The sequence below is a fragment of the Lissotriton helveticus genome, chromosome 6 (genome assembly GCF_964261635.1).
Source record: "Lissotriton helveticus chromosome 6, aLisHel1.1, whole genome shotgun sequence".
Lineage (NCBI taxonomy): Eukaryota > Metazoa > Chordata > Amphibia > Caudata > Salamandridae > Lissotriton > Lissotriton helveticus.
Genome location: NC_136067.1, coordinates 1,041,897,955 through 1,041,923,428, shown reverse-complemented (window position 1 = coordinate 1,041,923,428; position 25,474 = coordinate 1,041,897,955). Strand labels below are relative to the sequence as shown.

The following is a 25,474-nucleotide window of genomic DNA, read 5'->3' as shown; positions in this document are numbered from 1 at the left end:
TTGCATCGATGAATTTCCACATCTATGCTGATTTCGTTCTCAGGCATTGCTATTACGATGGTGCTCACTCCAAAAAGATGATAACCTTAACTTTAGTTTAAGTTAACATAATTCACTGCATTCATTCAGAAACACTCACATACAAAGGTATAAGAAGGCAACGTCATGAATGGAAAGAAGATAATAAGTGAAGCCTAAATTAAGAAGCATCTGAAGCTGCAGAAGATGAACATTAACAGGCGTAGGTAGAAGAAGAAGGTTGGGGTCCCAGGGCATAGAAGGAAAATGTCAGCAATAAAGAGATTAGTAAAAATGTCCCATTACCTTTGCTCTTCCTCCAGGTCAGCGATGATTCGCTCCAACTCTCCCCGCTCTTCCCGCTCCACCGACTTCAGGATCTGTGCAGGACTTTGGGGCTGGCTCAGCGGGGACTCTCCTCCCAGGGTTTGGCAGTACTGCTGAATCAAAGCATGCTCGTCCTCCCTGGGCAAGGCAGACCAGAGATTAAGACAGTTATGTAAACCTATATATGCGATGGCTTCCCTATACACACTCCACAGGACTTTCATTTACACAGTTGTAATTGGTGCTGAAACTGCTTTTGAGCGTTAGTAAGGTAATTCTGCCAGTTAACAGAGTAGTGGTGATTGGTGCTTTCCGGCAAGACCAATTCAGTGGCACTGTGCACGCTTTACACTCTTGACATAGACTATACAGGCCAGTTTGTTCAGCCATCTTGGAAACATCATAATGTAGTTAAAGTAAGAGGGAGCAAGGGACCACTTCAGCAGTGCCTAAGTACTCCCCGAGTGCCACATAAGGCCACAATATTTTTTCAGTACAGTGTTCTATTAGACTAAATTGGATTTCATCCAAAGCAAAATGGCTAGGGAAAAGCAACATAAAAAAACAGGGAAAAAGCCTCGAACTTCTGTGAAGATTTCATACACTGGCAGACAGGCCTTAGGAAGGCTTAAAAGCAGTTGTGGTAGATGTCGGCAGCGCACTCATCATACAGTAGTTTTGTCTTCTGTAGTGCAGGGTAAATCTTTACTGCAAGCAACTGGTTAAGACAGCTGCGATGAAGGATTAACTTTTTGTATAAGATGTCCTGCATATTTTGCTCTTCTATATTAAGCATAAAACAGCGCATCTGACTTTAGTGGACGTTTTGTCAAATGGCGGCTCCTCCCTTAAGGTGGAGGAGTATCACCCCACTGCTTTTAAGCAGTGTCACTAAAGGAAAAATAAAAGGATAATAGTTCTAAGTTATTGCCATTTTATTTCTTCCTTGCTACGGCAGCTTTGCAGGTGGGACGGGTCAAAGTGGGGCTGCTCTGCTCTGCTAGGGAGTGGTTTGCACTCACTAAAGGGCGCATGAATGTTTGGCCGGCCCTTTGGGGCTAGCCAAACATTCATGCGCACTTTGCATGTTCTCCATGCAGGCTGCATTACAGCCTGTGTGGAGAACATGCCCACCCCTCCAGCCCCTGGCTGGGTGCCATGTCATGGCGCTCAGACCAATCGCAACGCCGGCTATCGGGAGGCTGGGAGCCGGGTGCATCCTGCTTCCTGCCCTGGAAGAGGACCGAAAGGAGGCGGTGGTGACAGTAGCAGACAGGTAAGTCTGCATTTTTTATTTTATTTCATGCCCACCTCCTCTCCCCGCCTTCAAATACTAGCCACCACTAATCTTGTCACAGAGGAAAATACATTAAACTGTACTTTACTTGGGAAGGTCTGTAAAGGAAAAAGGTCAAGCAGAAGTCGCATTGTTGACTGATAGCATCCTCGCTGAAAATCGTCTTTGGGATTATTGCAAGACAGTTCACCCAGCACAGCTCAAGTTCCTGGCGTGATTCACAGAGAACAGTTGTAGTTATGAGCGCGGTTTGGGCTACACTCGGAGGGTTTAATCGGGTGAAAAAGATGGCCAGTTTAACATTTATCTATGGGCTCCGAAAAAGCAGCAAAGTAGCTACTTTTTGGTTCAAGTTCTTTCTCTCCACGAGTGCTTGAAATGGGTAAAAAATTGTGCAGGTACTCATTTAAGTGTGGCGAGTGGGCGGGGCTAGTTTCGTGGCAAAAGGCAAGACATGACATACTTATCGACTTCTATACTAGTTGTGGCACATACCAAAAACACATGAGAAATGTTTTTTATGAACAAAATATGTTAAACCGTTACACAAAATATTTTAACAATGACTTGTTTTGTAATATTTGCAGCTTAAATCCTGTTATTTGCTATTACTTGGCACAATACTATATATTTTCGAGCTTGCAGACACAAACAGATGTGCATACACAAAGCATTCCACACATTTCCTGTAATATTCCGTCAAGTGCCTCGATTTCCTCCCTCTTTTCTCTCACACAAAAACACGCACAGGCAACAGACACACATGATCAGACACTTGCACAAAAGAATCAGGTGGGATTCAAGCCATTTTAACCTCCTTACCTCCCATGGCTTTCTCAATTGCACTGTCACCGGGCTGCCTCGATTCCTTTCAACACAGCATGATGGTGAACACCCAGATATCATGCAAATGAGTCCACGTTGAATAGTTCAGCGGGGGCTCGGCTCAGGGCTACAGAAGTATTTTGACTGTCAGAGACAGTTTACCAGCCCTAGCAGCAATCCGCCTATCCTTTAATAAGTACCGGTACTCTCCTCGGCAGTAGAGAAGTGCCAGTACTCGGAGTGATGTAAATAAGAAGTGCCAGTACTCAGTACCTGTGAGTACCGGCCCATTTAAAGCACTGTTTTCCTCATGTATGCAGTCGGTGTCCTTTACATCTGCCTGTGCAGGTCAGTTCGATACTTTCACATCAACGAGAGCGTGAAAGATTCTTTTCATCATATATTCACGCCATAGTCTATGTTTCTCACTTAAATAAATACACATAAATACAAGATATACATTTCCGTCTCAAAATCAGCTCACCAATGTTTTTTGTCAATTGAATCGACTTTCTGCTAAGACCTAAACCTCACATTACCTAACACGTCCAACTTTTCAAAATTAATAAATGTTTTTCTTTTCCAATGACCCCAATTATCATGCCTGCTTTTCTGCTTTCCGTTAAGAAACTTCTCGTGCGGTCTTTCCACTTCTAATCAGGCTCTTTTCTACAAAACCAATGTATTTTCTTTTTCAATGCGATTTTCTTCCATATTGTCTCCTTTTCTTGAATATTGTCACTGACTGTGCAATTCTTTAGTTTGTAGCTTTATTTATTTTGTAATATTTGCAAGTGTATTTACCTCTTTCTGTCGGGCGTTAAACTTGAATATGTTGAACTTCTATGTTTATTTGTCACTCCTTGAGTGTCCTTTTCTCATGCTACTCTCTCATCTTTGTGAATTTTTATTTAATATTTCCCTACACCTAATTCACCACTAACAATTTTTGGGTATCAGAGTAGCGTGCTACTGGCCGAAAAGCGATTTGACGCTTTGTCAGTGGTAGTAAGTGCTATATAAATGCAATTACAATTAGCTTTCTTCCTTTTGATCAAAAATTACTGTATCCCCACCTGTTTTCCTTTAGTCTTTCTACTTTTTAAACATATGCAAACATTGTCTCAAACCTCGCTATCATTAATTGGGTTCAAGTCCACGTTTTTTTTCATAATCAATATGTCACATTCAGTTTGCATTATTATTCCATTTCTTTATTTCTGGTAGTTTTCTTCCACCATTTCTTGTAGTTATTGAAATCAGTATCGCCTATCCCTGCTCACTAGGGCACTATCAAACCAGAAAAAAACATTTCTATTCATTGGTCTACCCTGACCTCTGCTGTTACTTTCGTTTCCCCACTCCATTTCATAGTATCACATATGCTTTTTAATATCCTCTCCATCAAAAAGTTGATCTCTTTTTGGGATTTACGTCTTGCAGAATATGCATTCAAACTCAATATGCCAGTAGGGATGGATTTCTGCCGCTAGCACTTACAATCCAGGGCCTAGTGATGGCAGTGACTGTCAGCCACACCCATAGTGTGCCTTTTGCCTTTATTCCAAAAGAACAAGCTCCTTACATTCAGTAACACCATATCTGGTAGAGACTATCTAGCTACAGACCATTGGTCAGTTTCTGATCAGTACCAACAAACAGACAGTGCCAGTGTGGGTGATATGGAATGGTGTGGGAGAAACTGGCACCACAAGGAAGCAGTCTTATGGATATTTTCATCATAAATCGAGCGCAGAGACACCTTCGGGTATTTGTGCTCTTTATAAAATGCATAAATAAATAAATAATTAAATATGTACTAGACACTATTTCGATTATTTAGAGAAGTTTAGAAATATATTTTAAACTGGCAGCAGGGTGTTGCTAGTTTCATTTTTTTGCTTCCACATCAGTGTAAATTCAGTAAAAAAAATCTACGTTTTATGTCTAGTGTTCCCACAATTCCTACATTTTACTGGGGCTCCTGTGCAACTGAGGATTTGAGCCTTGAGGTTCCTAGGCCACAGTCACAACATACTATGTAGGTCCACAAGAACAATGAAGTCCAGGCACAAATTAAGGGGCCGATTATGATAGAGGATTTTCCGCCTCCTCCGGGCCGGCGGAAGCCACTGCCGGCCCGGAGGAGGCGGAAAATCCTCTGCGGAGTAACCAAAGACCCACCGCCGCATTACGATGGCTGGTGGGTCTTGGATTCTGTCCGCTGCTTTTCCGCCGCGGTCGGATTACAACCGCGGCGGAAAAGCTCTCCTTTGGCTGGCAGTGTCTATCAGACACCGCCAGCCAAATTAGGAAGCATTAGTAAACATGCTTTTCCGCTGCGGTTTTTCCGCCGTGGAAAAGCATGTGTACTTTTGCTTTTGGGGGCCCGTTGCGGGCCCCCAGGGCGTAGGCGGGTGGGGGGTGCACATGGGGGGTACCTATGGTACCCCCCAGCATTTACATGCACAAAGCGGCAGGCACCGCGCGGTGCCTGCCGCTTTGTGCATGTAAATGTTACACATGCACTTTTAACATTGCGGCGGGTGCTGCTTGAAGCAGCACCCGACGCAATGTTAAATATCCAGGATGTGACCGCCGGGGTGGCGGTCACATCCTGATTTGCACGGAGGGACCTCTGCAGTCCATGCGGACGGTCCCTCCACCTCTGGGATGGCGGACGGACGCAAGTCTGTCCGCCATCCTAATCGGCCCCCTAAGTCAGGGAGCCACAGCATGTATGAGGCACCTGGAGCATAGAAGCCACAGAGAGGAGAAACTCATGTTCGGTTTTAAGCACATTTTATCACCTCTGTCGAAAAACAGCACTCTAATAGAGCCACTTCCTGTCAACTAAGCTTGATAAATAAATAACAAAGCTGCAGACACAAAAAAAAAACTAAAAAAGTGGGCACATTGTGGGAGACAGAACAGATCACAAAGCAGACATAGCCCAAGAGGAACACGAACGGAGCTTACTAGACCAACCAATTATGAGATCACTGTCAGCTTTGCAAATTTAATGTCATACACCCGGAAACTCCACCTGGAGAAAAACTGGCCAGAAATGAAGAATAACCACCGAAATCCGGTGTGATATCACAGATTCCCTCACTAGTACTGTACAGACAAATTTGATAAGACTAAGTTTCATAAAACTAACAATTTATGGCAGCAATGAAACGTGCTTGAAATCTTTAAGAAAATACATATATGAGAGTGCTTTCTTTCCATGATTCTTCACTTAAATCTGGGTGAGGGCTGCATTTGCTTTTGTTGTTGTTGCTGTTTTTGTTGTTTTAGGACGTTTTCACACCATGTGAATGCTGATATATCTCTGGTATCACTCAAAAGAGGACATTTACGTAATAAAATGCTCATATGAAGAAGAACAGAGAAAAGCACTATCCCTTAGCCATGTTTACCAGATTAGTAGCATAACATAAACAAGAGAGGCTTACATCATTAATGTAGCAGAACGTCCATGCATATAAAACTATATATCATATCCCAATGCATAAAACTCATTTGAGGTGTCAACTGAGGCTAAGGCTCGGCCATATGACACACCTGCAGCAACAAATGACAGATTTCAACTTAAGGGTCAGGCCAAGGGCACCTACAGAAATGACAGATTGACAGGCCATTTCAAAGGAGCTGTCAATCAGTAGGAAAGCAGAAGGTACCTAATTGCCGGTATTCGTCTGAATATGCGTATGCTTATGCCATGCAGAGTGATTGAGACTCTACACGCGGAGAAAGTACACCTGTCAAAAGACTGTCAATTTCTTTTTCCAAAACACCATATGAAGAAACCTGCATTTGCAATTAAGCTGCAAATATACCATATATAATAATTAAATTAAGCTCTCAGGTATAGATAAAATGAAGATATTAACCAACGGAAAAAACACTGAAGATAAAAACCTAGATTGAAGGTTAAATCTAGGCTATGAGTTATATACAATCGAGCAATCTGATAGTTTGCGCTTGTTGAAAAAAGCTGGGAACCTACTGCCTAAAAGAAGCGCCCTCCAACCGAGAGACATGGACTTAAATCGAGCTAGAAAAGATACACTACAGGCAACGCCACTCCTATGATATTAATATAGTGTTTATGCATCAGTATTAACTAAAAGCACAGATATAATTTCCTAATGTAGTAATACTCTGTTTACTGACCTCTGAAGAATGAAAAGCTGGGTATTTGAACTCACGACCGCCTGGTCAGAGTGTAAAGGCAGTTAGGACTTGGCTCACACAGCCCTATTTGCGGCTCTAAGTACATCAGAAATTAAAGCTTGGGGTGTAATCGATATTCTTATATATAGTACCAAATACTAGAGGGGCTTCCCACACAACCCCTTGATTACAAAGAACCCAAATATTGTATTATTTTTTAAACATGGCTAACAAATCCTAGGGCTACAAAATGGGTCTCACCGTTCCTCATGGAGACGTACTCAACTAGAAGAGCCGAAGAACGGCTTATTCACAACCCTGTCTTAGAAGACTGCTTGGAACCTGAGATATGGCTGGGTTCACCCAGTACGACATCGACATGTGAAATTTATACACGTATAAATAAGACGGAAAGTGGCAAAATAAACAATATAGAAAAGGGCTATAGAAATGTAGAAGGCACATCATTAACCATCATAGTTATAAACTATCCTTTACAATGATTCTCTTTCCTGCACAAGATCATACTTTTTATACTGATTTTTTTGCAGCTTGCTTCTTAAACTTACTGATTGGGCTTAGATTTCAAACGAGCAATCAAAGGAAATTATTCGCGACAACTCTAATCAAATAAAATGCCCCCGGCTAGCTGCACTAATTGCATGATTTACTTACACACTTCCCGTGGTGGAGCTGCTGTCGGTGAGCAGAGAACCGTTCGTTCGTTCCATGTGGGCCAGTCTGGAAGGAAAGTAGGATAATATGCTTAGTGTGAATTCATCACTCACATACTGGACTTTGCATTTCGGAGATTTTAGTCACAAACTTCACTACACAGACCTTCAAAAAGTAAACATCTAACTAATTGGTTAGCCTCTTGCATGATAAGAGAACTCAACCCAGTTGGCATGGACAGAAACCCTACAATAATAGCTTACAGATGCTTTCTGTCAATTATGTTTTAAATGTGCTTAGCATTTTTAAGACAGGCCTGATAGTGCTCTCGTCTGCAATTTTTACTGTTACAAATTCTTTAAAGATATAGAGTAGGCTTCTCTCTTATTTCATGCTCCTGACTGATTGGTTTATAGTTTTGTTTTCGAGAAAATGTGTTCATGAATGAGGGGCTATTTTATTGTTTAAATCTTTTATTATTTTGAAAAGACAAGCATTACAATAACCGCCACCTACATCCACCGGCCTGTGGGGAATAATTCTTATTAACTAGATGTAAAGGCATTGAAAGAAGAAAATGGAAGAGAGGGGGAGGGTAGAGAGGTCTATTACCTACAAATGTGTGTGTGTGTGTGTGAGCCAGGCAAGTGTCGCATGAATGACCTGGGGAAGGGGATATTTTAGATTTTAAAAAGTACTCTCAAGCAGCATACCTGGTTACATTTAATTCTTTATATTCCATATGCATTCCGTATAAAAAGTAAACCTTTTCTGCTACTTTGGTCCCCATCATTGGCAAAACCAAAGGTTCTGCCTTTAATGTACTAAAGCTTCTGTGCATGCAATCAGCATTTGAGAATGCCTGTGTTTGCACGGCTATGCACATTAAAGCCATACCTATTATCTTTGAAAATGCTATTTAGGCAGTGATAAGTGTATTGCTGTTTAACAATTTCAGGTTCAAGGATTGTTAGCAATACGATTTACACATTTAGGGGGATATTCACAAGGACTCATCTCCAATTTATCCCCACCATAACGCATCAAAAGTGGAGATAGATTTAACACCCCATTCACAAGCTGGTGCAAACGGCAGACATTGCCTGTATTCCCTGGATAACTGCCCCAAAATGTATCCCCATGGAGGACACCACCAACTAATCCTAATGAGATGCAGAGTAGGTGTTCCATCACAACACCACTTTCAGAACGAAATGCCAGATCTGTGAAGCGCCACAAAAACATGCGATAAGCCACGCTAGCGCACCAGGGAATTAACACCTGCCTTTTGCTGATGTTAACGACTACCTGCAGCATAAAAGGGAGCACAGCCAAGAGCCACACCTGAAGACCCACAGATGCCACGGAGAAAATGACCATGCAATAGCAGGATGTGAGGAGATGCATGGAACAGGCATGTGTGAGAGCGGGAAGTGACTAAGGAATGTGAACCTACCCAATGCCAGGTGTGGCGTGGAGGTGCCGGACAGACCACAGAGTACAAACCACGGAAATGGCCATGTGGAGATTAACTGCTGGTGCATGGAATGTAGTGGCCAGTGGACGCTACCACGTCCCCACAGGCTGAGGGGCAGAATGCGGAAATCTCGCACGTTACGTCTCCCCCTGCATGCACGTGCGTAGTGGGTTGGACCTGCGTACGCCAGGCCTGCGTAATGGTGTGAACAAAAAGCATGTCACACTGGTCGTGGTTCTCTTCCGGAATGGACAATGCCTCTGCCAGGGTGGCGCCTCTCAGCACGCCACGAGTCCTGCGCCGAGCACGGTGGGGCTTGCGTCCCTGTGCGCCTGCTGCACCCCGGGCTGCTGGTTCCCAGACCCGTCATGCCTGCCCCAGCGCACCAACAAGGCTTCGCTCACCTGCCTGGCGTGTGTCAAAGAGGGCGCACCACGTGCAGGTGCAAGCTCCAAGCACCAGTTCCGCGACCTCTGCAGCCTCCGCAGACCATCGATGGCCACCCGACGCTGGCCCACATCACTCCTTTCCATTGACATACTCCATCAGCGTCCTCTTCGGCCCAGTAGGCCCCACATGTGGAACTGTGTCCTGAGTCCTGAATGGCAGTGTCCCCAAGTCCGTGGCAACAGCACAGCACCAGACTCCCTTTGATCAGTGAGGCATAATTCCATATGGCAGGCCTATGACACGTGATGCCACTAACCCTGTTCAATGCAAGCCGGCGACACGTGGTGCAACTAACCCTGTTCAACGCGAGCCGGCAACATGTGGTGCCACGAACCCTGTTCAACGCAAGCCGGCGAAACTCGGTGAATGGTCCGTGCCGGCCACTGCCTCAGGCTTACTGCCAGTAGGTCACACATGTTGAACTGTTTTTTGGGTAAAATGTGGAGAAGTCCACACCATTGGACACGCCACATCGCAGCATCCCCTAACAGCACTGGTGCCACTAACTCTGTGCGCGGTGAGTCATGGGCACAATCTCGTTGGACCTTGGTGGCGGATGAGTCCATGGCCTGATGGTTTCCTGCATCTTCATCTGGCTGGTCCGGACCTGGTGTCCAACATGTGTCTGTTCCATTCATCTCCACCATAGTGTATGTATGTATGTATTGCGACTTATATAGCGCACGTATCACCCGAAGGCATCAAGGCGCTTGCCTTGGGTATCCCCAGGGTGAAAGCCAGGCATCCTGCAGCGGGTGGGCCGCCGTAGTGGAGATTAAGCAACTATTGCCCAGAGTTGCAGCGTGGGACCCCATGATTAGAATAGGCACCGAGGCGAGAATTATCTAGTCCGGACATTTTTGGGCTCAGGACCCTGCCGCGTTGGGAATTGAACCCTGGTCCTGGGCCAGACCTCTGCATCAGAGTCTGCCGCTCTAATCAGTGAGCCACACTCCTCCTCCATAGTGACTGTTTCAGCGTGGTCCTGCCCTATGCATCATGCCCTGGGGGTACACCTTCCACTGTCCACCGAGACACTGCGCGACAAGCTCCTTTTACATCTACGGAAACCTGCTCTGCACTCATGACCCTACCCCAGTCTCCCCCAGGTCAGTGTCCCGTGGCGGTGGGCCCCTGCGGACACTGTGTACCCATGGCCACTAACTCTGTGCAGCACAAGTCATGGGGCCATTATGGTTGAATGGTTGTGTCCTTTATGATGTACACTGTTGTCCATTGCTGACTGCACCAGGCAGCCCTTGCCGGCTGGTGTGCACACACCCCACACACATCCAACACAGGTGTCACTCGGTATGTGTGCCTGTTAATAAATGTGGCTGTGCGCACGTGCCCATAGCCATTCACACAATCTTTACAAGTGTGTCCGTGTGGTCATTGTGTCAGCATGATGGGCACGGGCCCTGCAGCATCAAAGTGTGCTGTCTTTAGCGGACGTTACCATGCCATCTCAGTGTTGGCAGTGACCCTGGACATGTAGCTGTGCACGCAGTTCCCTGCATGCACAAGCGGGATGTGCATGTCCGGTGTATGTCAGGTCAGCGCAGGGGTGTGCTGATTCAGCATGGGGAGCAGGGCGTGGCTCGGACCTGGCCTTGGGCAGAAAGTGAGATAAGTGTGTCTCTGTGTTGGGGTGTAGTCACCACCAGGGCCACAGTAGTCGATGTTGCAATGTAGAATGCAGCAGGAGGAGGGGGCCCGCACATACGGGGACATGTAGGAGCACAAAACCGCTCGGGGTCTTGACACATGCCTGCCAAGTGTCATGTGTATCAGTCCTGCGGATGCAGGAATCAGTCACCTGACCTCATTTACAGCACAATCACAGCCAACCATGGGCTGTACACCTGTGTCCGCCCTGTCCGGACCATTGGCCTACACTCACGTGGCCGCACACCTTCGAAGGCCAGCATCACAGTGTTGTTGGCATGCCGTTGGACATGCGCTAACAGGCATTACAATGGTGTGCCGTAGGAGTGCACATGATGCAACTGCGCAGCCCACAGGTTTGGGAGGGAGGAGAAGCTGTGTGGCAATGTAACGCACAGTGAGGCCGCTCATGTGCCATGTGTTGGGCATATCATCAATGATTCCCAGGGTTGCAGACGTCCCACCACACACGCGACAGACCTCTGTACATCTCCTGTATGCATGCATGCAGATGGTGAAGTTACTGTAGGGATGAAAGGTCCGTCGTCTACACCATCAGGCAGTAGCACATCTGCAACTCTGAGCAGGAACTTGCATGTGGCCAGCACCCCCTGACAGATACAAAAGCACTTATTTGCGACTACCACACTACGCACTGCCCGACTTGCGACCAACGTGTACACATCCCACAAGCAGAAGTCCTTGGTCGTAGTTAGCATGCGTGAAAAGGCCTGCACACATACTCCCACCCCACCCCTGCACCCGTTGCACACAGACACTGCACATTGCACCGAGCTGTTCCATTTCTTCCACAGGTCTCGACTCCAGTCTTGTGGACCTGGACTGTGCACGTCTGCTGCATGTACTGGGGGCACTGCCATTGGCAGTGCTGCGGATCAGTTACCGGCTGAGCTTCCGCCTTGTGGACGTCATCTGCGTTCAGCCTGTGTTGCATTGTCGCTCGTGCATATTTGAGTGGTCCATGGATGTCCGCCTCTCCAACGTAACGGTAGCTGACCTGGATTTCGATGTGTGTGTTCGCCCCCGGTTGACCCACGACCAGGAGTGTCACTGTGGTGCCCGGTTATGGCATGCATGGATGTTTGGCATGCAGGCTGGAAACTGGGCCTGGGAGATTGCACGAGTCGTCGTGTGCAGTGAGCACATTGAGCCACTGCCAGATTGGGCTTTGGTGCACATTGGCTTGAGTGGTTGGAGCCAGCACATCTGTCCGGGTCAGCTGATGGATTACATTGATGACATGTCAGATGTGTTGGACGACGATCGCTCATTGGAGCTGTTGGCCTACGCTGCTGCACTCGCATTCATGGACGAGTGACAAGGTACCTGCAGCCACAACTGGATGTGACCTATTGCATGTGTCCTGACGCCTGGTTGCAGGTTGGGAATCTGGTCACATGTTCCAAGACGACAGTGGACATGGCTGCATTGGCCAAGACTCATGATCCCGGCGTGGACAACCAACGCGGGTTGGCACTGACTTGTGTTGGTGATGGACTCCCCTGACCTCGACATGGGCGCTTTCATGCGTTCCTCATTCAGGCATGCTGCTGCATTGGTCTGCATATCGTGGCACTTCTCTTGGCCGTACTGACATGCACTTGTTCATAACGTTTCCACACTTTCACCTCTCTCAAACTGTGTTGTTTCTTGATTTGTATGCCAATGTGTGTGTCCCAGATTCTCTGGCTCCCTGCAAAATGTGCATTGCTACCCCCATAAGGACTGTGGGTTTGTATTTGTGGATTATCATATCCCTGTTTCGTGCTTTGCCAGATGCGTATGGCTGTTTACAGGCCACAGGTGGGTGCACTTGTGTCCTGTGTTCGTTTGAGCAAATGTTGGTTTTTGTACCACATTGTGTTAGATGGTGGGGTGCTCTGCTTCCTATGTGTGTGTGCTGCATTATGTGTGAGATGTCCCTCCGGCTCTGAATTGGCTCACCCTTCTCCCTTTCGGGCAGTGTGCTTTTCACTTCTGTGTGTGTCGCGGGCCTGGCGGTGCTTATCCCTGCTTTCCTCATCGCAAATGGGCTGATTGCACGTTTTTTGGTGTTGCAGTTTGTGTTTGTATCTCCGTCGAGGTGGTTGTATCGCGGACATTGACCGCGGATTCGGGAGACTATTGCATCGTACCCCCATGTTGTGAATTCCACGTTAACACGGGGTAATTTTCCTGTGATAGGTTGCGATGTGTAAAGGTTTGTGAGCATTTTTTGGTGATGTTTTTGAGAATATACCCCTCAGTCTCTGTTAAATTCTAAGAAGCGGATCAAAAACAATCTTTTAAATTCAATTAAATAAACATAAGCAGAGAGGGAAAACAAAATTCAGAAGCCTACTGACCTAAAGATTAATAGACGAGGGGGAGAGAGACACAAAGGAAGGACAAAATTACCATGGAGCAAAAAATATTTTCAACTTTCAATGAAAAGTTCAGTCTATGTAATACCTACATAGACAACAAGCATTGGAAATGCAATAGGTCTCGCAGTAGTAAAGTTTGAGCTATAGGTGTTATTTATTTTTTTGTTTTTTATTTATGTGTTGTTTTTTCTAAATAGCTAAATTAATAGCTTTCTTCTTTACAAAGCCAATAGTTATAATTTTTGTAAATGTGACACCTCTAGCATTTGGCAATCCTTGGACCTTCGGTAATGCCAATAAAGCATTATTGCCTAGCATTGCATTGTATCGTTGACTGTTTACATTCCTGGCCTACATACATTATGCAACGTTTCTTTGAAGTTACCAGACCGGACAGTTGTTGTTGTTGTTTGTAATGGCTGCTTATCACCTCAATAATACCTCCCCCTGTCTCCACCAGCTCCCTCCCGCGCGGCCCCGCAGGTCCCCCTCCCCTTGGTGTCAGGGCCCACCGAACTGCCACATGGGCACTGATAAAGAGTGATGGATGGGCTGTGGCTGGCTCCACTGGGGCCAGTGCTCGGCTGGGAGCATCTCAGTGCACCGGTGGCCAGGAGTCTGGCAGTGTGAGAGGAGGAGAGAGAGAGAGGGAGGGCAGGGGGGGGGTGTAGGGATGCGATGGAGAGAAGCAGGGCAGGGAGGGTGGCGTAGATCAAGGCAGTCTTAGAGGGAGATGAGAAGTGTGAGGGAGGGAATGAGGAATCTGGAAAAGAAAGGATTTAAAGGAAGAATAACGGGTGGAAAAGAGGAGAGACCAGTGGAGGGATTGAAGAGGGGAAGGGGAAAGGAGAACACAGCTATGGATAAAATAAATTGGTATATAGAAGAAAGAGACGTTGGAGGGAAGAGTAGAATGGAAGAGAGAATGGAGGGAAGGAAAAGAGAGGGTTTAGATTAGGGTGGGAAAGAAGGAGAGGGCGGAGGAAGGGAGCACGACAGAGGGTGGACACAGCGAAAGATACAGGGAGGACAGGAAAGGAGGAAGTGACTGTCTCACTGGAGAAGCAACAGCTGCATGAATGTCTGAGAGGACAAACAAACAACAAGTTCTTATTAACTCAGATCAAATGTGCTTTGCAAATGTTCTGCTGCAGGGGGTTAAGCGCTGTCGGGTCATCGCAGAGCTGCACAATGGTGCTTCAACGCTGGGTTTGGCCTGATGCTGGGGGGCTCACAAGTGAGAGTGACAAAAGTTTCCTAAAGGGTGACCAAATGAGGCAGGCACCAAGTTGGTCGGAGGGGTGGGATCTGGGGGAGGCAGGGAGCTGCGGCAGGTAGCGGGAGAAGGAGGTTGCCGGGTGGCTAGTATTGCAAATAGAATAAGAAGTCCTCTTATGGTGCGCCAAGCCAATGAAGCTTTTCGCCCCACAGGGGTTAACACCATGGTTTTCTAAATACTCTATTTGTGGCTCTATAATTCAAAATGACCTTCGTTATGCAGGGCCAGCATTTTAATTTTGGTTTAGGACAAAAATACATATACTATGCATTGGTAGGAGGTTGCCGGTCTGGTGGATGGGGACGGGTTGTGGTCTTGGGGATGTACGGGGCATCATTGGGGGCGTAAAAGAAATACTGCGGGGAAAGCGAGGCTCGGGAGATGGCGGGTAATGCATGAGAGGTGGGCTGCTGTTAGAGGCTGTCGGGCGAGAGCATTTGAATTCCGAAGCACGGGAAATGCGGGCGATGGTCGCGTGTAAGCACCACTTGGCACGGAGGTGCCGACCGAGTCCGGGGTCGGGGTGGCGAGACTTGTGACACCTGGGTATAAGGTCCTGGGTGTAAGATGCTGGATACAAGTGGGCTGTCGTGGTGCAGCATGTTGGAGGCGAGTATTGTACGGTGTGCTGACTCCTAGGCGTGCGACCGATGCTTCGTCCAACTAGGGGGGGGAGGCAGTGCGGGGGCAGCCACGGTGGAGTTTGGTTTCCTGCTAGACAAGCGAAAGAAGCATGGCCCCAGATCTGCAAGAATGGGCTATGACCCCCCTCGCCCCCCCTTCTTGTCCGTCTCACATGCTGCCACACCATTAACTAAGAAGCAAAGAACGACAAGTGGGAGGCGGCGGGGGGGGGGGAGACACGCGAGCCAGGTTTGCAGGAGAGGTGTGGCGAGGGCGCATCTGTCTGCCGGGGGGCGGACGAGGGTTGGGGGCTCTGTTTTGGAGGGCGGTCTCGGGAGGGAACAAATGGTGGTGGGGTGCGGAGCGGGCGTCTAAGCAAAGGGGACAGAATAACGAAGAGGTATTGTAGGCATGACAACATCATATCGGGTGGTGGTACTCGTGGATGAAATATGACAACAAACAGTAGCAGTGGGTCAATAATTGTGTACCTCTCTCATATGAATCTGGAACAATAGTGGATAGATGCAAGGAGTGAAAACTAAAGAAGAATATCTTTCCTATGTGGAACAAGCCTTTCACCGTAACACGGCTGGCAGGGGAGGGGGCGGAGAGGGGAGAGGTGCGACACGGCAGTAGGAGGAGGAGGGGGGAGGAGAGTAGGGGAGGCACGGCCTAGCGGCAGGCAGGCAGGGGAGGAGAGGAGGAGGGGGGAGGAGAGTAGGGGAGGCACGGCCTAGCGGCCGTGCAATCAAGTAGTGAGGGGGCGGAGCTGGGGGAGGCTGTGAGAGAGAGTAGGCAAGGCAGGCGGCTGGGGGCATGTGCACGCGCTTTTAAGCTCAATGCACATGCGCATTGAGCTTAAAAGTCACGGGCACTGCAAGGAATCGCCACGATTCCTTGCAAGTTAGATAAAGTCTGGATGAGCCCCTATAGTCTCGCTTGCTCGATGCGCATGCGCATCGACAGGCGAGACCTAAAAAGGCAACCAAATACAACAAACAGTAGGTAGCTAAACCTAATAGCTACAGAGTGTGGTGATTGGTTTTGTTTGTATAAATGCGTGGCTGGGTGTTGGAAGGAAGATTCCAGGTTACAAATCTTTTTCATATACTGCAGTAAAAACAGTTGTGTATTGACATAAAAACTGCAATTGGCACTTTTCAAAATAAATTCTAAGTTCATAGATTTTTTGCATTGCTTTCTGGAGAATGAGAGAAGGATTTCAAATTTCTTTGACCATTTACCTATATATCAAGGAGGAGCCATGTTGGAGCCTCAGCAAGCAAACAAGTATTACATTTAAGCCTCAATATAAATAAAGGTCTCTGTTCCTTATATTTCATTTTATAATGAAAAATACCCACACATGCACTCTTGCACTTCAGGTTTCAGTGGACTGGGGAAAAACAATAGTTGTAGAAGCAATAGCTTTGTAAACAAGATCTGTGGCCATATGTAATAAAATCTGATTTTGCAATTCTCAAATTGCGATTTTTTGCGAATCGCTATTTGAGAATCGCAAAATGCTATGTATGTAGGATTTGCAAATAATTTTGTGAATCCTTCATATTCCTTAATTGCGAATTGCAAATTGCCATTTGCAATTAAGGAATATCTCCCCATTCTAGACGCCCATAGGAATGAATGGGAAGACATTCTCAATTTGCGATTCTCAATTAGAGAATCCCAAATTGAGAATACAATTTCAAGGGTGCCAGGGTGTCAAAAGGACACCCTGTTGCACCCCTGAAATGTGCATGTGTGCACATGTGGCACACATACATGCCCTTAGGGCATGGCACTTTGAAAAATGCAAAAAAGTGAATTTTTCAGAGAAATGGCAAATTACCACCAACTTCAAGCTTAATTCCTTAAGACCAAATTGCACTTTTTCTGTGCTTCTTACAATGCATTTAAGGAATAGCAATTTGCGATTCCTTAAACGCAATCGCAAAATAGGAAATCGCAAATTTTGCGATTCCTTATGTTGCGAGGCAGTTTTTCTTTCGTACATACCACTGAGCCCAATTGCGATCGCAAACGCCGAAATTGTGCAAATTTCGGCATTTGCAATCGCAATTTGGAATGTTACATATGGCCCACAGTCCTTCAAAAGTTACTGTGAACACTATGATAGCTTCACTCTGGTCGTATTTCATGTGGGGAGTTATGAAGGAATAAAGAATCTTCAGCACATGGAGTATCCCTTCAAATCATAAATATCATTAGATGTCAACATTGTTACTAAAGGTTAGTTTTCCCTATTTTTCACTACAGATTCTTTATCACAGAAGAAACTCAATAGCCCTGTTCAGTTTGGATGATCAAGTTTCCTGAGTTCCAATATATTCCAGTCATCAAAAAGACTTTATAGACAAATGCTGTTTGAGGTGAGTCTAGATAGTGGAACATGACACATGAACGAAGAAAAGCCCACGCTCTGTACTACCAGACTGTTTCCCGCACACCCTCCAGCAGAGTCGTGAAGGATGCGTGTGGCTTGCAGCCTGCACAAATCATATCTTGGGCCTGGTTCTGAATCTACACCGAAAAGTGATACCTGAAATGATCTATCAAGAAAGAATCTGTCTCAGAAAAGCTTCCCGTTGGAGGCACCATAGTTTTTCGGAAAGGAGCAGGCACCCAATCCTAAACTATTCTGTCTCTGTGATGGAATTACTAAGGGCTCTGATGTAAAAATAGAGTGATTATAAATAGCTTGTTTTCCCGATCCATGTCACAACAGTATAAGTGCTTTGGATTTTGAATCTTGTTAAATACACTGGATCACAAATGTTAAGAGGGCACAGTGTCTTACCTGGTGGCGTATTGCTCTATTCTAGAGTGGGTGTCATCATCAAAAATTTGGGGAGCATGAGAAGGGCTAGAGGGAAAACAGACAACATTTGTTTACATAGAGCATGGACACCAAGCCACAAAACTTCTTTTTTTAAATTGAACTACATTTGCAAGCCGCTAGATCCCTAAATCAGACAGCAAGCAGGACCTATTTTGCAGTTACTTCATTTTTTTAAATTCTGGAATTAGGATCAGGCGAGTGCAGATTATGTAATGGAAGGATGCTTTGTATACTCACTCATATTGCTCTGGCCACATGCTGATGAGCGTAACAGGCCTGCAAGAGAAGAAAGGACCATAAGAATACAGTTTTTTGCCGGCAAAAGGAAGGCATGAAACACCTTCTGACCAAATATTGATTCGAACAACACCGCATACAGAAACAATCGGAGCCAGCAAAAGACACTGCAGTGCTCACTGGGAGGAGAATTACTTTTCGTGTAAAACGACAAATTAAACCCAAACGACCCGGAAATAGTACAATCGATTTGCTTTTCAAAGCTGTGTCCAAGAGTGAAGCAATTTGATGATTATAGCAATGCGAAAATGTGGTGCAGTGAAGACGGAAATGAACGTAAAGCAGTGTTGCAGTATTGCCTGAAGAAAGAGCGGGTAAGGATTTCTATTTAGTGTACAAAAAATGCGTTTTTGTTTAGACAATAAGGAGGGCATATTAAATCACTTTAAAAATAGCCGCACATACAAAGTTTATGAATATGAAAACAACTGAACAGTCTTCAACTGGTGCCATGGTTACTGCCAGCTTTCAGAGTTCAAAGGCAGGTGAGAAAAAATGCTGATATTTCTATGTAATTAAATTAAGATGTTTTTGACATTTTATTATTGTTATATGAAATGTAAAGGGATTGCTAAAATGGAGGCTTTTTACGGAATCACTACAAATAAAGGAATTAAATTAAATGTGGAGTTCATCTGTAGAAACATGCACTCACTTGTGAGCTAGGTATACATCAAACAGCAGGGTTCTCTACCCAAGTACCAGCAGCAGGTGTATGCTACATCTTATACATAAACATCAAAGTGTGCTTTCTCAGACGCCCACTGCCTCTGCCCTTTACCAGTCTGTAGCAGTCTTGCTTCATAATTTGTACCGCAATAATGGATGAAGTGGAGGGAAATTGCACAAAGTTATAATTTCACAATCAACCTTTCATTTGGCAAACAAGGCAAACTCATGCCTTCTGTCAGAGGGACGGAGTACTCTAGTCAGCATTCGGCTTTACATGTCTAACCACTTCACAGGTTTGTAGTTTCATATACCAAAATATATGGCAACATTTATTTAACATACTATATTTTAAACATTCTGAGGTAAACTCGACAAAAGAGAATGAAGAGGTTTTATTGGCAGCTGCTAAATTCTTGCATGTTTACAAAATTCTTGTGAAGATAATTCACAAGTTTTTAAATTCATCAGTGATATCTGATAATGCAAGAAGGCAGCTCTGATTAAGAACTTTTGTCTTTCAGTAACAAATTGTGATTGCCTGTTGCTTACTGATTCATCCACAAAAAACGCTGCAAAGACTCCATAAACCTAAGGCATAAAAGCGCCACTCAGTTGGCCTCCAATGTACCAGTATGAGTCAGTTCAAATAACTGTATTTGATTCGCATGAATCATAAAAGTGTTCCATACACACATAAACAATTCGATAAAACTTAAAACCTTCTATACAGCAATTGGGGTGAATACATACAATAGTTTGCAATTAAAAAACTAATTTCATAATATACAAGATTTAATCAATATGATTTTCCTGTCACAATTCATACCATTTCCTAATTAACAACACAGTCCCGATGAAGTTAAGCACAGCACTGCAAATTGCAGAAGTAGACAAAGATCGTAAATAATTAAAACCCTCTTGATACGAACAGGGGCGAATTTCCTTTAAAATGGGCTTAAGAAAGCATGCCCGAATATCCTTATAAAGTGTGCAAAACAGCTTAAAGTGCATTGTGCTTTTTTGGGCTACATCATTGCAAGGACAGGAAGTCAGTCTCTCACACCAACTTGCCTGTTTGGGAAAAGCCACAAGAAAGTGCAATGTGCAAAGACGAAACCTAGTTAAAAGGAAACGTGATTGTGTATGAATAGTAAAAGACAAGTAAAATTGTTGATGAGATAGCGGCACATAAGTAAATGTTTTATTATCCCAATTGGTCGTATTTATTTCATTATAATATGCATTTTTTATGATTACTTTCATATTAGATTGTATACAGTCAGGATGATCATAGTAGTGTCCCAATCCGATCCTATAAAAGGTGTTCTTCACATAACAAAGGCAGGGCTTTATCCAAATTCATACAATCTCTAATAATCGCTCTGGAGAATGATAACTCCCCTGAGATCCACACCTTTCCCCATAGGATCAACGGGGCAATAATAATTCTATCTCTGACATAATCCGAACCCACCTCAGCCTGACAAAATGTTGTGGGAGAACTAATTGGGAACCATCAATAATCTTTACAAAAAATAAAATATTTTCAAAGATTTGTCTGGCTGCTTTTTTTTTACCTTATACTCCTGCCCCGTAAGTTGCCACTGAGAGGCACTTTGATCTATATAGAGTTAACATTTCGGACACCGACTTATGTCCCAGTTTGCACACAAAGCGGAACAGCCCCTCTATAATTCTACTTGTATGTTGAACCCTAGCTACAATCAAATGGTCCCAATTCAATTTATTATTAAATACATTCCACAGGTATGTAGAATTGGGTACCTTATCAATGGTCTTTTCGTTTACCACAAATTCTCTCGTTTTAGTCTGTTTGGGACCACCTATCATGATAAAAGATTTACTCAAATGTACTTTTAGGTCCAATGCCGTCGTAAAATCAGTAAAAGCAATCAATGCTTTTTGAAGGCTATTGGCCGTTAAGGCTATCAAAACCATATCATCAGCATATGACAATAAAGGGACCAGCTGACCTCCTATACTGGGATAATCCAACTGCTGGTCTAATAAGAATTTCTCCACCCCATTTGTATATAGGAGAAATAAAAAAGGGGCCAAAATACAGCCTTGTCGGACGCCCTCTATTGAGGCAATTGGACTAGTCTTCTCTCCTCCAGGGCTATGAGTCACCAATACAGCCTAATCCCACAAACCCAACAATAAGATACCCAGCTAATATGACTTTAGTCCTGGAATAAAATGAATATTAAAAAAAAAATTGAACGAAAATGCAAAGCCTAGAACTCGAGTTATGTTGTTGAATAATGTCAATCAGTTAGGCTCTTCGCACTGGCCAAATCTTAATTCCTCTTTAGGTGTAGAAAGAAGATCCATCGAAAAGAATGTGGCTTATTATTTGGTGGGTCGGCGAAAGCCGATAAAGCAACCTCTATAGACACTGTGGCAGCTTTATCTAGTCATAGTTTGTTACCGACAATTAATATCAAAGGATGAGAAAGAAGACAGAGGCCCTGTTGGGAGAAGGGGATGGACAACCTTCTTATATTCAGTGTCTTGTAAACTTTTCATGCACAAAGCACACACTTCAGCCTGGTCACACTAAGAAAGCATGAGGCTGCGGTGAATGGAGAAGCAGGTATTACACAAGCTGTGTCGCAAGGTGGCATTGACTAAACTATGGCGGTAATGAGAACACCCTTCCCCAACTCCCTCAAATGCAGGTTTTATTTAGGTGAAGCCACAGTACTTAATGATGTAGCAGTAACATGGGATGTGTTATGTCCAATCACTCCATTATCAGAGATGGGAATCACCATAAAGGATAAATTAAGTGTAAAAGACGATTTTTAGATTAGTTAGCCAAGTGAGTTTCAGGCACACCCACGTTTGGCAAATGAGGGTGTTTTGGGCACACCCACGTTCGGCAAATGAGAGCATTCCAGGAGAGCTTCGGTGAGTTTCTTTCTATCACCCAATAATGTGAAGTGGAAGATCTGGCCTGCAACTCCATAGCCCACTGTCTCCAACTTGGGCACAAGATTAAATCTCCTCCCAGCTAAAGAAGCAACATCTGCTGCAATCACAACCTGAAAGCAGGTGGTCCTCAAGGACAGCAAACCATGAACAGTATTTCTTCACCTCCCCTAGCTTCAATGAGGAGTCCATCACGACTGGTTACCTTTTTTCTCTCACACTAGCAGCACTCTACGTTCCAGGATTTTCTAAGGGGACACTCCATTGTAAGGCACTGCAAAGGATAACAATGAAGTGTCTCAAAAGGATTACACATTAGAAATGGTAAGACAAGGTTAAGGTCCCATTGACGCATGACAAATGGGGCAGGATGAAAAGATGCTGTAAACATCCAAGGAAACAAGTCGCAACCAGTGACTTAAATAGGAATTGTTGATCCGGCAGCCGCAGGAAGGCCGAGATGGCTGATAAATAGCTTTGACTGTGCCCAAAGCAGGCCTTGATAGGCAAGGAAAAGAACAAATAAAACCTCTGACAGAGACGTAGAAAGGGATCCACCTGCTGTGTGGAACACCATGCCACAACCTTTTCCCAACGGCAGGCAGAGATGGATTTAGCAGAAGGAAGCCAAAAAATATCACAGACTGTGGGAGGAAGGTTGAACACTCTCAACTGTTTATGATCAATCTCCACGCATGAAGTTGAAGATTGTGCAGGTTCAGGTGTAGCACCCTGCACCTTTGTTGTGACAGAAGGTCCTCCCGAAGGAACAGACCGATCGGAGGAGTAACAGTCAAGCCCAGGAGATCTGGATACAAAATCCTCTCAGCCGAATCAGGGGCTATTAAGATGAGTTGGGCCCAGTCAGTCGGAATCTTCTTGAGAACTCAGGGTAGTAGTGGTATCAGGGGAAAGTCCTGAACTCTACTCAAGAAGAAATGTATCTCAAAGCAAGAGCCACCTTGGAAACTCCAACGAGCAGAACCGATGACATTGTGCATTCTCACAGGTGGGGAAGAGATCGACCCAAGGGTCACCCCACTCTCGAAAAAGAGTGTGCCACTTCAGGATGCAGACGCTATTTGTGGTCCACCAGCCACCTCCAGCTGAGCTCAGCTGCATTGGCGTTCAAAGAGAACGCCAGATGCTGAACAACCAGAAAAATGTCCTGGCCTCTAGCCTGTTCCACAAGCTGTCGTGCCCATAAACTCCTGAACCAGCCTCTCTTTGATGGACAGTAGGAAGGTTTTCAGTGTCGGACGGATCACTCTCGGCTCCAAAAAGTTGATGTGGAGCAGGGACTCTGATCTTCACCTCAACCAAATGGCTGCCCCTCCTCAGAAGTGATGCATCTGTCACCACTGTGAGATTTGGGTGGGTAAGGGAGAGGGGTCTGCCACCTGCCTAATCATGGCTCCTTAGCAACCACATCATGTCTTTAGCAGTACCCTCCAATATCTGGATCAGTTTGGAGAGATTTTTCTGATGCTGCGCCTATTGGCACTTAGTTCCCACTGCAGAGCTCGCATATGCCAACGGACATATTTTACCAGCAGTATATCGAAGGATATAGGCTGAAACATCGGTATCATAGCTTGAATACCTGTGACTTATCGCCATGGAAAATAAGCCCGAAACTTAACTGTGTCCAGAATGGCTCCAATTAAAGGGAGCGTCTGAGACGAAGTCAGGTGTGACTCTCGCACATTGATGGGAAACCTCAGCTAATGCAGGAGGTCCACCACAGTCTGGAGGTGGGAGACGACCACCTGTGGCGAGCCGGTCTTCAAAAGCCATTTGTCGAGCTATGGGAAGGCTAGAACTTGTGACCTCCAAAGATGTGCTAGTACCACCTCCATCACATTGATGACATCCAAGGGGTGCTGATAACGCCAATGGAGCATGCCGAACTGATAGTGCTTGTGGCCCACTGTGAACTGCAGGTAACATATATGGGCAGGCAGGACGTGTATATGAAAGTAAGCATCCAGAAAGTCTGGTGCTACTAGCCATTCTCAGGTATTCCGGGACAAACAAAACCTGGGCCAACAGGAGCATTTTGAACTTCTCTTTCAGGAGAAAATAATTGAGAGGGCGCAGGTCTCAAATGGGACGGAGGCCTCCATCCTTCTTTGGTACCAGAAAGTAGCAGGAATAACAACCACACGCTCTCTTTTTATATAAAAAAAAAGTATTTTATAAAGCGCACATATACCCGAGGGTGTCGTAGCGCTAAAAAAAATAAAGAGAGCCGATAATAGCAGTAGGGGCAGACAGCAAGTAAGCAGGCATGTCGTAAGGATGCAGCATGACGCTAGCAGCATCTTATTCTACGCAGACCTTGGGGTCCAGACCAAACCCCAGGCTCCACAGACAGATCAAGTAGGGATGCGACACAGACATCTGATGGTGATAACCCCCACAAGGATTGAAACCGGAGTGTTTACCAGGGCGCATGTCCCTAGCACAATGGGAGCAAGCTCAAAAAAGTTGACCAAAAAGTGGTTGAGGTAGCGCTAGGGATCAGCGCTGTTGGCTCAGAAAGAAAGGAACTGATGTTATTGCGCTATGGTGGGCCTTTATGAAGCACTGCAACGTCACTTTTGAGGCGGATGGTGTCAACTCAGCGCTGAATGACGCCACCAATATTTTTTTGAATGCAAGAAAATGTGGTACAACAGTGGGAGGATTTCTATACGAACAAAAAATTGAGTAAACATCCCCAACATAAGGTGGGATTGACGGTGCAGAATATTATGTGCCTCCTCAAAATAATGGATGTATCTATCGTGTGAGGGGTTCTCCTCGTTTGTTTTATAGGTACACCGGCAACATTAACATATCATGCATTTGAACAGCTACAAATAGGGCGTTCGAAATGGTTTCTCTACTTGGCAGTGTTTTGCACCCTGTCCAAGTAGGGACTCTCACTCTAGACAGGATAAGGGAGTCACACAGCTAAGACACCCCTGCTCACCCCCTTGGTAGGATGGCACGAGTAGCAGAGGCCAGCATGCAGAGGCACTGCTCAAGATTCCCCAGATCCAGTCGGATGCCAAGGGAATGTTCTAAGGTGAAGAATCTGTGGTTAGAAGTCTCTATCAGATATAATCAATTTAAATAGTATTTTATATGAGGTGTTTAATTTTCATTGCTAACAGAAAGAAATCTCAAATTCCAGGCTGTTTCTTTTTCATAAAACATTACAGCTATTATAAATGAAAGAACCATGTGCAATCTTGCAAACTAATCAATGCTCACGGAAAACACACCACCAATTTTTTTATTATTTTTGCAAAACATTTTGGGCCAGGTGTACGACTATTTCATTTTGTGATTTGCAAATTGAGAATTTTAGCGACTGGCAATGTGGAGTCGCAAAAAGAAATGTACTAATGTGTCTCTGGCACATTTGGCGATTCCCAATAGGATCGCCAATGACATGCCTCATCAATTTTCATGAGACAGGACACATTTT

General features: G+C 45.2%; 1 protein-coding gene across 2 annotated transcripts in view; it reads right to left on the bottom strand.

The window, feature by feature from the left end:
• The window catches only part of UTRN (utrophin), a 1,532,463-nt gene that overhangs the window by 81,654 nt on the left and 1,425,335 nt on the right, over window positions 1-25,474 (bottom strand). For both annotated transcript variants that reach the window (XM_078648677.1, XM_078648678.1), the window contains 4 exons: window positions 18,310-18,348; window positions 18,031-18,096; window positions 7,325-7,390; window positions 325-483 (listed from right to left, as the gene is read on the bottom strand). In XM_078648677.1, coding sequence (XP_078504803.1) covers window positions 325-483; window positions 7,325-7,390; window positions 18,031-18,096; window positions 18,310-18,348 — 330 coding nt within the window. The remainder of the gene's footprint in view (window positions 1-324; window positions 484-7,324; window positions 7,391-18,030; window positions 18,097-18,309; window positions 18,349-25,474) is intronic.